The 16,232-nt window shown below is 43.0% G+C and overlaps 1 protein-coding gene across 1 annotated transcript in view; it reads left to right on the top strand.

Moving 5' to 3' along the window:
- LOC146869770 (guanine nucleotide-binding protein G(I)/G(S)/G(O) subunit gamma-T2-like) overlaps positions 1–16,024 on the top strand; it is a 54,107-nt gene extending 38,083 nt beyond the window's left edge. The window contains exon 3 of the mRNA XM_085614899.1: positions 14,173–16,024. Coding sequence (XP_085471025.1) covers positions 14,173–14,298 — 126 coding nt within the window. The 3' untranslated portion in view covers positions 14,299–16,024. The remainder of the gene's footprint in view (positions 1–14,172) is intronic.
- Positions 16,025–16,232: the final 208 nt, after the last annotated feature.

The raw sequence follows: 16,232 nt of genomic DNA on the forward strand, positions 1-16,232 counted from the left end.
GCACTAAGCGGGGGCCTGTCATATATATCCTGTGCAGGATTTTAAGCTGTACCTGTCTTAATCGTGCAGGGATAGCCACCACTCGAGGAGGGGACACCGCCTCCCTCCAATCTTCATCATCCATTTCTATGTCGTCTGCCGCCCATTTCTGTCTCAGTGCAGCGAGGGGGTCTACCATATTATTTATCAACTTATTATAAATTAAGGAGATAGTTTTATCTGGGAGGTGTCCATCTAGAATCCTGTCCTCCAATGGGGACGATTCGGGAAGGGAGGAGCCCTTTGGGAGGAGCGAGCGTAGAGCATGTCTAACCTGTGTGCATCCAAAAATCTCAGTGTCGGCTAGTTTGTATTGACTTTGGAGGGAGGCAAATGTTTTCACCCCACCTTTCTCCCATAGATCTTTAATTTGTGACATGCCAATCATGTCCCATTTATCTAACCCTTTCGATGTCCATAAGTTGCCTAGTTGCGCGGAATCCCACAGAGGGGTGGCCAACGTCAGTCTACTCTCCCATCCGAGGGATCTGTTCACGGCATGCCAGACATTTACTGAGTGGCCAGTGTGGCCCGTTAATCGTAGCCGGTCGGGTTTCGAATAGAGTGATCTGTTATAATTACCTCCCGGGAGGAGCCACCTATCCATACAGTAACCTGGATCATCAGGGTCACCGTAAGTGCCGTGGTTAATAGCCACCAGGTGTGTAGCCCAATAATATTTCTTTATATCCGGAAGACTAATGCCTCCATCATACCATTTTAAAGCAAGCTTACCCAAGGCTATTCGCGGTGTCCCAGTCCATAATAATTCCCTTTGAAGATGTTCAATTTCTTTGAAATATTTCAGCTGAACAGGGTCAAGCAAGTTTTGAAGGACATAAAGAAAACGGGGGAGGGACATCATCTTAAAAAGAGCGGCTTTGCCTAGGAGGGAGAGGGGGAGAGAATTCCAGGTGGCTATATCTCGCTTTAATCACAGGTTTGGAGGAAGGAGAATTTTTTCGTATCGAAATGTGGGGTCCAGGGAAAGATAGATCCCCAAATATTTGAATCCCGTGGCACTGATTTGAATTGGACAATTCCGGTGCAGGTCAGGAGGACCCCCATGCAGGACATAGAGGTGGGATTTGGTCCAGTGATCTTAAACCCAGAGTATCTGCCGAATACTGCCAATATACCTAAAACTGCAGTTAGGGATTGTTTTGGAGATGTTAAATAGAGTAGCACGTCATCCGCATAAAGCGAGATGCGTTCTGTCCATTCAGGCGACCAACGCATACCACAAATAACTGGATCCTGCCTGATCCATGCCGCCAGGGATTCCAGTGCTAAAGCGAATAGGAGGGGAGAAAGCGGACATCCCTGTCGGGTACCCCTGCTCAAAGTAAATGTGTCTGATTTTTTATTAGTAACCACGACTTGTGCTAGTGGCACGGAATATAGGAGGTGGATCCACCAAATGAATTCCTGGCCGAACCCCAACTTTCGGAGGACGGCTATAAGATAAGGCCACTCAATAGTATCAAACGCCATGTTGGCATCCAAGGAGACAAGGATAGCTGGTTCTAAAATCATGTTCGCCCTACCAAGTACCCCATGCACTCGGCGCAGATTTAACACCGTATTCCGGTGAGGTATAAAACCGGATTGGTCCGGGTGCACCAGATCAGCAATGATTTTAATTAGCCGATTAGCTAATACTTTGGCAAGGATTTTGGGCTCAGCATTAACGAGGGAGATCGGCCTAGATGAGGCACAGTCCATCTTGGATTTCCCCTCTTTATGTATCGTCACTATGGTTGCTATTCGTTGGTCTGTAGGTAGTTCCCCCCATTCTCTACTCTCCTCAAACATTGCTTTAAGATAAATAGCCAGTTTATCATGGTTGAGTTTGTATAGCCCCATAGGGATGCCGTTGGGGCCCAAAGATTTTCCTGAGTTTAGTGATCTGATTGCCTGCGCTATTTCGTCTGCTGTCAAGGGGCTGTCCATTAGTCTCCGGTCCGTCAAGGAGAGGATGGGGAGCGTTATGTCCCGTAACAACTCAGCAGAGTCTTCCTCGGTGTATGCCACTACTGTAGTATACACCGCATCAAAGTGACTAGTAAAACGGTTTGCAATATCTTCGGGGTCAGTGATGTAAATATCGTCAGCATCTCGCAGGACCGGGACCAATCTGCTCGCCCATTCCCGTATATCAAGCCATGCTATCAATTTTCCCGCTTTATCTCCTAGGCCATAAATCCTGCCGAATTTCTCTCATCCCAGTGTCTTGGCTTTCTCTGTATCTAATGCCCTATATTCATCTTGTTTAAGATGCAGCAAGTGGAGCGAAGCTGGTGAGGTCATTATTTCCACGTCTCTTTCTAGGTGGTCGATTTCGTCTTCTATATCAGACACTGCCCTTTGCTGTTCCCTCTTCTGTCCAGATATTAAGGACAGAGCTTCTCCCCTAATTACAGCTTTGAAAGCTTCCCAGAGTGTCTGAGCGGAATCCACTGTGCCCGAGTTTTCATCAAAATAAGTGTCCATAGTTTTGAGAAGGTCTTTACGAATTTTAGGGTTGCGCAGATACCAGGGATTGATTGGGACAATTCTACCCACTCTGACCTGATCGAAGAGAACGTGTACCCATATCGGGGAGTGGTCGGATAAACCCCTTGCAAGATGTTTGATCTCGCGAATATGTGAGAGTTGGGGGCTGGGGATCAAAACGTAATCTAATCTGGAGAGGCTGCCGCGGGCTCCAGAGTGGAAGGTGTCTTGCACCTTCTCAGGGTGGTAAGCACGCCAGCCGTCCACCAGTCCCATGGCTTCCAGAAAATCTGTAAGCCATCTGTTAGAGGGCCCGAATTCATGAGGGGGATAACGGTCTAGTCTACCCGAGCCCACTGAATTAAAGTCACCTCCTAGTAGTAACATTCCCTCCGGTAAAGAAAGGAGAGTGGTGCGCAGGTCCTGGAATGTAGTAGCTTGAAGGCCAGGCGGGACATAAATAGACATTAATGTAATGATTCGTCCCTCCCAGGACCCAGTGATACCTATATAGCGGCCCCTGTCATCTGCCCATGTGGAATCTATACTGAGGGGGAATGTGCTCCTGAGCATAATACCTAAGCCTCTCGAACTCGTTGTAAATCCCGCGTGTGCCACCAATTTATACCCCCATCTGCACATCGGCTTACATGAGCTGCCTATCAGGTGAGTCTCCTGAAGAAGAATAACGTCAGGGGCCTGTTTCTTGATATACTCAAGAACTATACTGCGCTTAACTTTATCCCCAAGACCGTTGACATTCCAGCTCAGAATTTTGGCACTCTTATCCCACTGTGTATGCATCAACACTAGTGAAAAGACTCAAAACTTCGGTCAAGCCTATCACATTGCCTGTCGACGATAAAACTGTAAAACAAAACAAAAACAATTTCCCCTCCCACAACTCCCCACCCTGCTTCCCTGCCCACTGGACTTGAAACTGCCCATTCTGAACTGGCAGAGTGCCTGTCGCCCAACTGCAATACTGAATGCAGAAAATTGGGGTGTGCAATGCCCCCGGTGCCTCCCCCCCCACCCGTAGCCACAATATGGTGGTCCAACGTTCAGGGGGCTTCACACCTGTCACCCTTGCTGCAATGTATCACAGCGTCCGCCGGAGGTTCCACCCTGGGCACCCATTTCTCCGACGGAGTTCCCAAGTGTCCAATATTGCCTGATTCTCCCCCAATGTCACTAAACCTGTTACATCGGCTCTGTCGTTCGGAACTCACGCTTTGCGTGACTCCAACCAGTTCACCACCACCTCTGGGTGATCAAAGACCCACCAAGCCCTCCCATCGAAGTTTAGCCAGGATAAGCATTGCATACTTGAGGCCCTTGTCTCTAAGGAGTTTCTTGACACCCAAAAAGTGTCTCCGTTGCTTCTGGACCATCTGGGTGAAGTCGGGGAAGAAGGTGACATCAGCGTTTCCAAATCGGAGTGGAGGACCCGTTCTGGCTCGTTGGAGTATGGTGTCACGGTCCCGGTAGTTGAGGATCCTGGCCAGGATCGGGTGTGGGGGGGGGGCTCCCGGCTTAGGAGGGGCTCCCGGGACTCTGTGGGCCTGCTCTATGACAAAGAAGTTGCCTAGTCCCTTGGGTTTGAGATGATGAAGGATGAGGTCCTCCACAAACAGATCCACCGCCTCCCCTTCTGCTTTCTCCGGAACCCCTATATTGCGAACATTGTTGCGCCTAAGACGACCTTCATAATCATCCATTTTAGCCTCTGTGAACTTTCGTGAGGACTGTAGCTCGCTAACATCGGTCTGTATCTGGGAGGCATCCTCCACTAAACTGTTGGTCTTGAGCTCCACTTGCTTAAGCCTTTCATTTTTCTTGTTGAGATCTGCCCGCATGAGGTTCACCTCGAGAGATATGGTGTCCATTTTGTGCTCAAGGGAGGTTTTAATCTCTGCGATTGCTGCCATAACCTCCTTGAGAGTGGGGTCTTTGTCTGGGTTCCCTTGGTCCCCAGCATTTTTGTGTTTGGGTGACTGTTACGGCACACTCTCTTTGGTAAAGGCTTATTTATCCAGCCTATTTGTCTGAGCTGACTTGAGGCCTCACGAGGACGCCATGTTATAGTCTTTAGGGGGGGGCGTGCACCCCGCGATGGGTGACTCCGCTAGGCCAGCAGTTCTATGATGTTACCAATGAAAAGCCCCGAGAATATCTGGGCCAGATCCAGGGAGTATCATAAATCGGTCAGATTGAGGGAGACCACAGGAGTGCAGTGCTCGTCTTATGCGGAAGCCCCCGCTTTCTGATGGGTGCCGCCTCGAAGTCTCGGATAGGGTCAGTCAGGTAACGAGGCCTGTGCGATATGAGGCAATGTCAGCACCTCCCTTCCGGAGTATATTGTGCAGGGCTGCGCTCACTTTTCCGCTGTGTCACCCCACGCACTCACCACCTCGGGGTGCCAATATGTAGAGCCAGCCACTACCCGGTATCCAGTTACAGCCAGCGGACCGTCCGTTACAGGCCCGCACCCAGAGGCCAGTGCTGTACGTAAAGTGGCACCGATGGGGGAAGCGAGGGCCTCACTCCAACAACTGTGAAAACTCTTCCCCAAGCCGTGATCGCCACCGATTGATCCCCAACGTCCTCAAAGCAGACGCCCAGTCCGGCGCTCCGGGCAACGCGGCCCTGGCTCGTCACCTATGCTCCGCAGTGTCACCGACAGTCCATCCGGTCAGGAATGCAGTGGAGGCATGCCGTTGAGGCGGCCGATCAAGGATCAATGGACCGGAGTTAGGCGCGAAGTCCTGCCGCTTGCGTCAACACGCACGCACCATTCGTCGTCACTCGGGCACCCGGCTTTCCCCGTCCTGCTAACCCCGCGCTGCAGAGGGAGAGATATCTCGACCCCAAGAAGGCCTACAAGCTTCGTTTTTGTTGCAAAGAGGTCCGGGTGCCCTCCGATCGTCGGTTTCCTTCACAAATGCTCAGGATTAATAAGGCGGATACGTGGGTGTGGGCTGGATTCACCGGAGCTCTACTAAGCAGCGGCCATTGTGCTACGCCACGTAGCCACACCCCAAGGATTTGATTTTTAGCATAACTCTGGCCACATCTTCTGAATTGCATAAACATAATTATTCTAGAGTGGGAGGGGAACCCGTGGAAACGATGGAATGATTTCCTGGGATATTTATGTCTTCTTGGGATGGAAAGGAGCTGTGAATTACATTGATTTTCTCATCAAAAAATTTGGAAAGGGAGTCCGCCCAGTTCTGTGAGGTAGAGACTGGGCTGGAGGCTATGTGAACTCTTTTAAGATTTTATAAAGCTCCTTATTGGAGTTTGCTGCCTTTTCAATCTGATTTAGAAGAAACAATTTTTTAGCTTGTCTGATGTTCTCCAGATAGCTACGGTGGATACTTCTATATTTTTCGCTGTCTATCGGACTTTTGTTTTTTCTCCATTTCCGTTCCGCCGTTCTACAGGAGAGCTTTATTGTCTTCAGTTGTTCTGTGAACCAGGGTGCGTTCTGGGTTTAAATTTGACTTTAGTAAGGGGGAAACTTTATTTAGCGCAGATGTTATAGCTCCCTCAAGGGAAATTGCTGCCAGATCGATGTTATCTGCTTGACATTTAGTCGGAGGGTTAAAATGGGTTGAGAAGGAGATGGGAGTAACTTTCGGCCCTTGATCTTTGCCATTTTAGTTTGTTCTTAAGCTCGATTTTTATTATATGGGCTGGGATGGTATAGATCGAGCGTATGGCCTGCAGAGTGGGTGGGGATTTCCACTATTTGGACAAGCCCCAGAGTGCTCATATTGGTAATGAGCTGATTAGTGTCTGGGTCAGATAAAATCTCTGCATGGTAATTAAAGTCTCCTATTAAGAGAAAAAGGTCAGTGGATAACACATGTGGAGCAATTCTCTCCAATAGCTAGTATGTAAAATAATTTTTTGGGCCGGGCGGTCCATATACCAGCGCTCCTCTCCAGGTGACCTGAGATAGACCATCTATTCTAAAAATATATATTTCTAATTGATCGTTACTCGTAGACTCTAAAGCGGTAATGGTCATACCAGGAGTTGTAGCGATAAGCAGGCCTCCTCCTCTTCTGCCCTTCCTATCCACCCTGTTATATTAGGGTGGGAAGGCAACTTAAACATCTGTGGAGGAGTGTTCGTGTAGCCAGGATTCTGTTATAAAATAGATATCTGGTGACCGCATGTCCATAAGGCCCCATATTTCCATGGTATGTTTAGGAATGGAGCGGGCATTGAAATATATCCCCTTTAATGATTTAGAAGTTTTTGTGTGAGACAAATTACATAGCGTTTGGGGTGTACTCAATGGTGTTGGTTCATTGAGGCATGAGTTCTCTTGAATGTTGCTAGTAGTTGTGTTGCCCTGGAAAGCTAATTGTTCTAAATAAAGTTTATTGAAATGTTTAAGTTCTTGGCTAGAGTACTGTATTCTTGCCATTTCTGGGCCACTCACCAGAGCGTAGGGGCGTACGCAAAATGAGATCTATCCAACGCAATCGGGATTTGCGTTGGATAGTTTTCCAAAGTATTGCAAAATTGCTCTATGTGGTGCTGTGCATTACTTTACGCAAAAGGGGCGTTCCATAGGTGGTACATGGGTGTTCCCCTACAACCACCAATGGCTTTTGGTGCAAATCCTTATCTACAAACATTTATAGACAGGGAATGTCACCTCCTCGAGGAAGATGTAGTAAGGAAAACTGACTCATCAATATACGCTTCTGACTCATCAATATACGCATTCGGGTGGCCACTTATTAGACTGTATTTGCTCTAATTCCAGCAATCTGATAGTCAATCCTCCCTGTCCCCAGATTTGGTCTGACCATTTTTTTATCCCGTTCTCTATTCCATCTTTGCATAAAATGTCGGATAGAATTAGAAATAACACCACCACTCCTAACATGATTCGTAAACCTAACTGGAAACAATTATCCAGTAGACCTGATGTGTTGGATGCGCCTGGAATTGGCACCCTGGCGCCAACAGGTAACACCTCTGTTGATAACCAAAAGCTGCGGGATTGGATAACTATGATAGGCAATCAACTAAGTCCTTCCAACATAAGAAATTCCACTAAAAAGAAAATGAAGGCTCCTTGGTTTACATTACCCTTGAGAGTAAAACTGGGGGAAATAAAAACATTAGAACGCCGGTGGCGCAGGCATTATGAGATCACTGCCCGTGACACTTATACACAGGCCAGAAGACAGTACCATGCAGATATAAAATCAGCCAAAAAAGCCTACTATCTTCAGGCAATTGAAACGGCAGCTCAAGGACAAAAGGAAATCTTTAATATAGTCAAGGACTTTATGAATCCCTCTGTCTTGTCGCAGGAGATTCCACCTTCTCAAATCCTATGTAATGAGATCTCGGATTACTTCGAGAATAAAATTCTTAAAATCGTGAGAACCTTTCCTCTAGCTCCCTCCATTTTAGAAGCAGATGAAAGAGGGGAGAGGGTGAAGGCCCCAATTAGTTTGGACACTTTCGCCCCTGTCTCCCTTGAAGACTCCCTTAAAGCCATTTTTGCGAGCAAATCCGGATCCCCCTTTGATCCTTGCCCTCCTTTGGCTTTACAATCTCTGGCAGAAACTATCAACCCCATTGTAAACAGTATTATTAATTCATCTTTAGCGACGGCAGATGTCCCTAGTGATTGGAAGCTTGCTGCGGTCAAACCACTTCAGAAAAAAAACCTCGCCGACCCTACCACTCTCTCCAACCTACGCCCAATCTCCCTGCTTCCAGTGATGTCTAAATTAACGGAAAAATTTGTGAACATCCAACTCACAAATTTCCTGGAAACAAATGATATTTTATATCATAATCAGTCAGGGTTCCGGTCAAAACACTCTACCGAGTCTGCCTTATTGTTTACAACTGAGACTCTCCGTTTGGCCATTGACCAGGGAAAGAAGGCGGTCCTAATTCTACTTGACCTGTCGGCAGCGTTTGATACGGTCTCGCATAACATCTTAGCGGACCGTTTAGCTGCCGCGGGGGTAGAGGGGACAGCTCTGACCTGGCTGAGAAACTTTCTCAGAGATAGACACCAAATCACAGTATTGGGCCAGTATCAATCTGAAGCTAAGGCCCTTAGCTCGGGAGTCCCCCAGGGTTCAAGTTTGAGTCCCATACTTTTTAATCTGTACCTGGTTCCCCTGATTAATTTGATCACTTCTTTCCAGATCAGTACTATCTCGTATGCTGACTAGGGGTGGGCGGAATTTGCGGAATTAACCTTCGCAAATTATCGCGAGAATGTTTAAAATTATCGCAAACAAGCAGAAATATCGCGAAGATGCGGAAGTTTTTTTCCGGCATGTTCGCGAGATTTTCTGCATGGTTGCGGGTCGCCAACTTACCCATGTGGTTGCTTGCGGGCGCGGCCATCTTGTTTTGAGTTGTTCTCGCGGTGCATGATCGCGAGAAGAAAGACGTGATCGCGCGACGCATGACGTCACTGCGGGCGCGAACTGTCGCGAGACAGCGCAAATGGCTAAAAACAATACAACATCTCATGGAGAACGCGACCGGATCAAGAAAACTTGTCGGCGAACGCAGGGATTCAGGTAAGGCGATCGCGCGCGCGCGAGAATGTATTATTTTACAGCGCGAGCAAGAAACAAATTATCGCCAAGCTGCGGAAACCGGAATTTTTGACATTTTCGCGCTCTCCGCGGAACGCAAAAATGTCAAATTATCGCAATTTCCGCGAACGGAACGAAATTTTTGCCCAGGCCTAATGCTGACGACACCCAGCTTATTCTAGTACTAGACAGGGATCGAGCGGGTGCCGACGAAGAAAATCTTAAAGAGTGCCTAGCCGCAACATTTAAATGGATGACAGATAATCATCTTAAATGCAATGCCGAGAAGACGGAAATCCTTCCGGTCGGAAAAGAAAATCTGTTTTCCCCGATAAGTTGTTGGCCGGATGGTGAGGTAACTCCTCCCAATACCATCACATCAGTCCGGAACTTAGGCATTAAATTTGACAATCAGCTGTCCTTCAAACAACAAGCTGTTGCAGTAGCTGGCACATGCTTTCACATAACCAAAACCTTGAGAAAGTTCTTTAATCTTCTGCCGCTGTCAGCCAGGAAAACTGTTGCAGTGGCCTTGATCACTTCTAGGCTGGACTACTGCAACAGTTTATGTGCAGGAGCCAACAGATCGGTACTTCACAGACTACAAATGGTCCAACATGCAGCTGCCCGCCTAGTATTAGGCTGGCCCCGTAGATCATCAACTTCTGCAGCAATGGATGCATTACACTGGCTACCAATTGCAAAGAGAATTCTTTTTAAGGTCCTCTTGATTACCTTTAGGGCTTTTCACCATCGAGGCCCTAAATATCTAACCGAGGGTTTTAAGCGATACAAGCCGGTACGTTGTCTAAGATCTGTGGGCCAAAACCTGCTGACTATCCCTAAATTTAAGCTGACAACTAAAGGTGGCAAATCTGTCTTCGTGTTGGGTGCTAAAGCATGGAACAAGCTTCCCTTTTCCTTACGCTCCTTGTCGGATGAAACCCAATACAGGAAAGCATTAAAAACTTGGGTATACTCTATGTCCAATTCAGCTTGTATAGCAATGGTCTGAGATGTAGTGTGCCGCGTGTAATCTGTGTCTACTCCCCCCCCCTTCTCGTACATCTGAGTTGGGTGAGCGCCAAGATACTCCCTGGAGTGGTAGCAGCGCTATAGAAGTAGCTTTTACATTACATTACAAAAATGTTTTCATTCTCCATGTTTTTCTTACTTTGCATGTGTGCAGCATTGTACAGCACACATACAAAGCAGGAAAAGTAGTAAAGGATTATTTTTATACAAGAAGGGTCACTTTCCAGTACAAAACATATTCCTTACAGTGGGATGTCTGTATCACAGTCTCACCATGTAATAATAACTGCACACTTATATACTCGTAAAACGTATTGGAAAATATTACTCATTAATGTTGACCTTTAGTACAACAAAATTGTTTTTACTTCAGTGCCAGATAATGACTTGTTCCTGGAGGCACTGGAATTGGCATTGTAATTAAACTATGTCCTAAGGCAGAGTTATTTCTCTCAGCAGTTCCAGGGGGGTTTTGACGTGTTGTCACAGTGACAGTACAAGGCAATGTATTGATACAAAGGTACTGTAATTAGAGTATTGTCATATCTGCAGGATTATTCCCTTCATGGCACTGTCACTTGCATGGCCATAGACTCTGAGAACTTTCTTTGCCAGTGCTAAGAATATTGCCTTATAATGGGTGCTTCAGATGGTATTGTTTTTTTAAAATAAATAATCGTAGTTGCAACTGGGTGTCCTGATCTGAGAGCCACTGCTAATAGCAATGACCATAGGTGACAAGATGAAACCTTAATAGACAGTGCCATTGGGTGTCTTAATCGCTGAGTTAGGACATCCAATATGTTAAAGTTAGAAATGATTACAGGGGGTAATATGATGGCACTGCTGAGAAAAAATGCAACAAATTATTTTGAACCACCCTACTCTTTATTTAATATGATTCTTAGGTGCTTGACTTACAAATTGCTTGGGCCAATAGGAAATATAATTATACTTTTGCTAATACGATTACATTTTTTACCTGCAATAATGGCACTCATTGGGATAGAACTTCCATATTTTAAAAATCAAGTTTTATTCTGGAAACTAATCTTCAATTAAATGAACATCATTTTGAATTGATTAATCAATACTAAAGTTCAGCTTTGCTCAATTCATGCACTGACAATGTATAATCTCAATGAGCATTGGGTAATCCAGTCACCCTTCATAAGTAAAATGATCGAATAATCTGGTTAACCACATGCATTTAACTCATTATAAATGTCATTCAGTCTTTAAAACATTGGAATTAAATCACACCTCAAACAAACCCACAAACTGGAGGACTGAAGTCCTTTGCTAAAACATAATGATGCCATAAATAGCTTGCTGTACAACTCCACCTTATGAGCAAAACCAACTATTTTGATCTTGGATGTACTCATCACTGTGTTTTCTTTCATGACCCTACACAAACAACGTTTTGGTGTGAATAATATGCCTGATTAAAGCAACATAAATTATTATGTGACAAAAGAAATCAACAATTTAATGGAAACCATCATTAATCAAGCTATTGAAAACGATAGCATTAAAGACTTAGTGTGTGGGTATTTGAAGATTGAACACGTAAGACTTTCTACATTATATTAATCACCTAAAGTTCATAAATGTGCAATCAATCCCCTTGTAGATTCAATCATATCAGAAACAGAATCGATCTTCTTGCAATTGGCAAATATATTATAATTTACAGAAAATAGTACAATCTATGCCTACATTATAGAAGGATATTACACATATTTTGAAGGTGATTTTTTTTTACCTGTGTTGTAAAATGATCTGTTTGATAACATTAATCAATAAAAGGAATTTTCTATAGAAAAATCTATTCAATATTAAAAAAGAGTTTTGATTTTTAATAAATACATCCACTTTTGTATCGCGGCTATTTTCATTTTAAGAGTCATTTTTGTTTGAAACATGGTAATAGTCACATTGGTATGGTTGAATTGAGTTTGATTTTGATTCTAAGAAAGTCTGAATTGAAAGATCATATGTTCATCTAAGTTTATAGATTATGTTTTTGGTGCTTGGAGTAACACAGAAACAGAATTAAAAGCATTATCAAGAGGTTGATCAAAGATGCATCTTGTAATTCAACTTTCACAAGAAGTGGTATTTCACAGAATACATTACTTAAATGTCAAAGTGCTGTTAAAATTGATGGTTTTAAAGTCGCTTATTAAGAGTTAAACAGATTTTTTCAGACCCAGAGGTCTATGAGAACAGAAAAGGAGAAAATGGAGTGTCAGAAACAGAATTAAAAAAAACAATATTAAGAGGTTTATTAAAGATGAATCATGTAATTCAACTTTCACAAGAAATTGTATTTCAAAGAATAAAGTTCTTAGATGTCAAAGTGCTGTAAATAATGATGGCTTTAAAACAGATGTATTCATTAATGAAACAATTAAATTAATGTATTGTTATGTGCACATTTCCACCCAGTGGCAACCAACATCGGTGTTGCATTGAGTCGCGTATTGCGAGGTAGACAGATGGTTTCAGAACCAGAGGTCAATGAAATCAGACAATGGGAAAATGCTGCAAGAATTTAGAAACAGAAAATATTTGAAGGATACAATACAACTACAGGTGAAGATCAAGATTTTCACAAGACATGAAGTATAAGACTTTTTATGAAATAATGAATATTAAGGATTGGCTGAAATTCAGCATGACTTGCAGCTATTAGTCGAGTCATGTTAGAAACACAATTTTTCATCATTGTAACTTATTAAGTAGAGACTCAATTTTAGAGAAGAGAAACCGTTAATAAATCATTGATAGTGTTTATCACCAAATTTAAGAAATATTACAGTTAGGGCCAATCATGTTAAGAAAGGTAATGTGCAGAAGATCCTACTGACTCCAAAAGGAGTCCCTTTTCCATTATTTTCTTACAACGCTTGTGAAATCAGCATAAAAAGAATATTCTAAGAAAATATTTCAGAACATGATTCTTAATATTTGATGTACTAAATGAAATATCTTTGTGGTAATATTTATTGTGGCTAAATGTTCAGTAAGTTAGAAGTGTAGATAAAAGATATGTGTTTGAATTTAGCAAAGCATTTTATGGAAGAACGATGGAAAACAATCGGGGTAACAAGACAACTTTGCTGGTGGATAGAGCCGTTAGGAACACAGAAGCATTGGAGATTAAATGATCAAGAGGATTACAGTCGTTTCTTTTTGACAAGGTTTTTTGGACTTCTGTGTTTAGATTGTTTTGAGCTTCCACATTAATCTCAACCAGATTGGTGTCCATTTTGAATCTTCAAAGGAAACACAGTGACAAGTCCATCTGGAATCAAAATAGGAAGTTAAGCCCATTTGAATCATGAGGTAGAAATGGGCAGTTTATCATTTAAGCCAAAATAGCATTTTTTGCAACAAATTGCAGACCTAATGTCTGTTGGAAAAATTTAAGGAATTTAAGACAAATAAGATGTAGCCATTGGTTGTTATGTGTATTTTGTTGGGATGTAACTGAAGTCAGATTATAGTTTTATGAAATAACAATATAAATTCATATCATTAGCAGAGTAATTTGATAATCTTCTGCATGAAGAGCGAATTGATTGCCCAGACTGTGTTCAGTATATAAATTGTCGAAGAGTAAACTGAGCAACACTGATATTTGATACCGATTAATCGAATCAAAAATAGTTGCTGTTGATTTGAAGATTAATTTTCAGAATTAAAATTGAATATTAAGAATTTCCCAAGGCGTGCTCTCATTGTGGGGAAAAATCTTTATCTGACTTGTGATGTTTTAGAACCAAGCCAGTGGTGATGCTGGTTGTCCGGACCCTTTTCATTTAGATTTAGCAAGACAGTGGTCTGAATGCCAGGTGTCTGTGTCAATGCAAGTGCATTCAGATAACAAGATCATTCTGATCATAAAATAATGCCAAAAATAGATTAGACATGAATTGATAATTGTTTTCTTAGAAACACATTCATATTTATATTATTGTTTGTCCTCTAGGTCTCTAAAACTGCAAAAGAAATTAAAGAGTATGTTGAGTCACTGGCAGCAGAAGATCCTCTCTTGAAAGGTGTCCCAGAGGATAAAAATCCTTATAAGGAGAAGGGCGGATGTTCAATCTCTTGACCCCGTTGGAATAATTCCGAGTAAAGCTACAAACTGCACGTACCACTGTGATGCTGGGCTGCTATGCATGGACAATACCACAAAATGGAACATCTGCCTGGCATACTGGAAGAACTTAAACTCTAAATAGAGATGACCACTGGATGAAAGAATGCAAACATACTTTTGTAGTTGTGTACTTTAAAGCACATAGAAAATATTGAAGGTGCTATTAGAATCATCGCTTGTTTCTCCTCTACCCTACCATGCCATAATTATCTCTTCTTGCACACTGCTAAAACTCTGCACCTAAAGTGATAGGAGAGTCCTTCTGACGTGCTTCAAATGTTTCAACTGTGTCACAACTATGTCTTCATGAACCTCTTAGAAGGTTCGCATGAACTTCTAAAAGCCTCCTATTAGAACTAAAAAATTGTACTAATGCCCTCCTGAACCAAAAGAAAGGTTCTTCAGGTGGCTGAAAAAGTCTCTCTGTTTCAACATTTTGCTAGCAGTATGGAACTGAAGTGGTCTCTATCGTATGTTTACAGAATATTATTGACGAAATATTGTAATGAAAAAAACATTGTGGCAAAAACATTGAGTATCAAACTAACATAAATGTAAACATGCATAGAAGAGTATCGATTTACTATACTTAATTCTACTTTCATGCAGCTTGACAATATATATCTTCAAGGAATGTGAATGTGGGATTAACAATAGTAAATCTATATTTACCTACATATACTTACCTTCACAATATTTCGGTTGGCAATATTTATATCATAATGTCACAATACATCTGTCCTCTATATTCTGATATACAACCACTTTCCACACTTTAATTCTGTGTGTCGCAATCAGTTGCCTGCCCACCTGGCACGTCCATGGAACTCTGAGATGTTCAGTGTCTCCAGATGCCTACCTGGATGCAAAGTCAGTCCATTAATGCATTATAAGCACCAATCATTGTGATTGGCTACACAGTGCCCAAATACAATGTTATGATACAGTGACTAGCACACATTCACTACTAATTATAACTACTTCAAATCACTGTACCCTGGACAGAGAGACCAGTTTTCAATTGCTGTACTGCAGCAGTCACATTGGCTAAGAAATATAGGTTATTTCAGTCATTCTGATTGGGTGCCTTTCGAGACAGCCTCTCTGATTGGTTTGAACAACCTGTTCTGAACAGGATCTCTTTGATGTCCAAGAAGGTGTGGCTTGCCTTGTGGAGGAGCGGGCATGCCTAGTTTTCTGCCTTCAACGATGCCCTCAGGACAATCCATGCAATGCAAAAGTACAACATGTCAACCTTTTAAAAGAATATTTGGAGGATTTTTCATTCCTTCAGAAAGACTCCATCCCTATTTGCCTGCAGTTTTCCTGTCCACCAGTGCAGATCCTGTAAATTGTGGTGTCTTTGGGAGCTCCACATCACCAGATAGTATCATTATAGATCAGTCTACTCCAGGGGTCTCCAACCTTTTCTGTGGTGAGAGCTACTTCTGCTCAAGGAAAGTCTTCCTGAGCTACTAGCAAATTTTATACCTGTAAAATAGTGACTACTCTACTCCTACTAGTAGCAATAGACTTTCAAAGAGATAACTATGTCCTCGTACCTGATATCAACGCCCTCTTGAACGGCTATTAATGCTTTCCTGAACCACTAACAATGTCCACTGTTGCTTCAGTGCATGCAATTAGAAATAATGATAATAAACCCCGTAATGCACTCCTCGATTCGATCTTTGAGTCATTTGTGCCCATCGATGACTCCTTACTAATTTGTTCAACAGAGCTCTCAACGTTTCTTTGCCTTCTAGGACCTGCAGTCCTACATTTATGATAGGATAACCAGGACTATAGATCCCGGAATGCAAATGAATATATCTTGACTGGCTGATCTGCTCAGTCATGGACCTGGGAAACGTGAGAGTTCAGGG

Source organism: Triturus cristatus, chromosome 1_1 (assembly GCF_964204655.1).
Source record: "Triturus cristatus chromosome 1_1, aTriCri1.1, whole genome shotgun sequence".
Classification (NCBI taxonomy): Eukaryota; Metazoa; Chordata; class Amphibia; order Caudata; family Salamandridae; genus Triturus; species Triturus cristatus.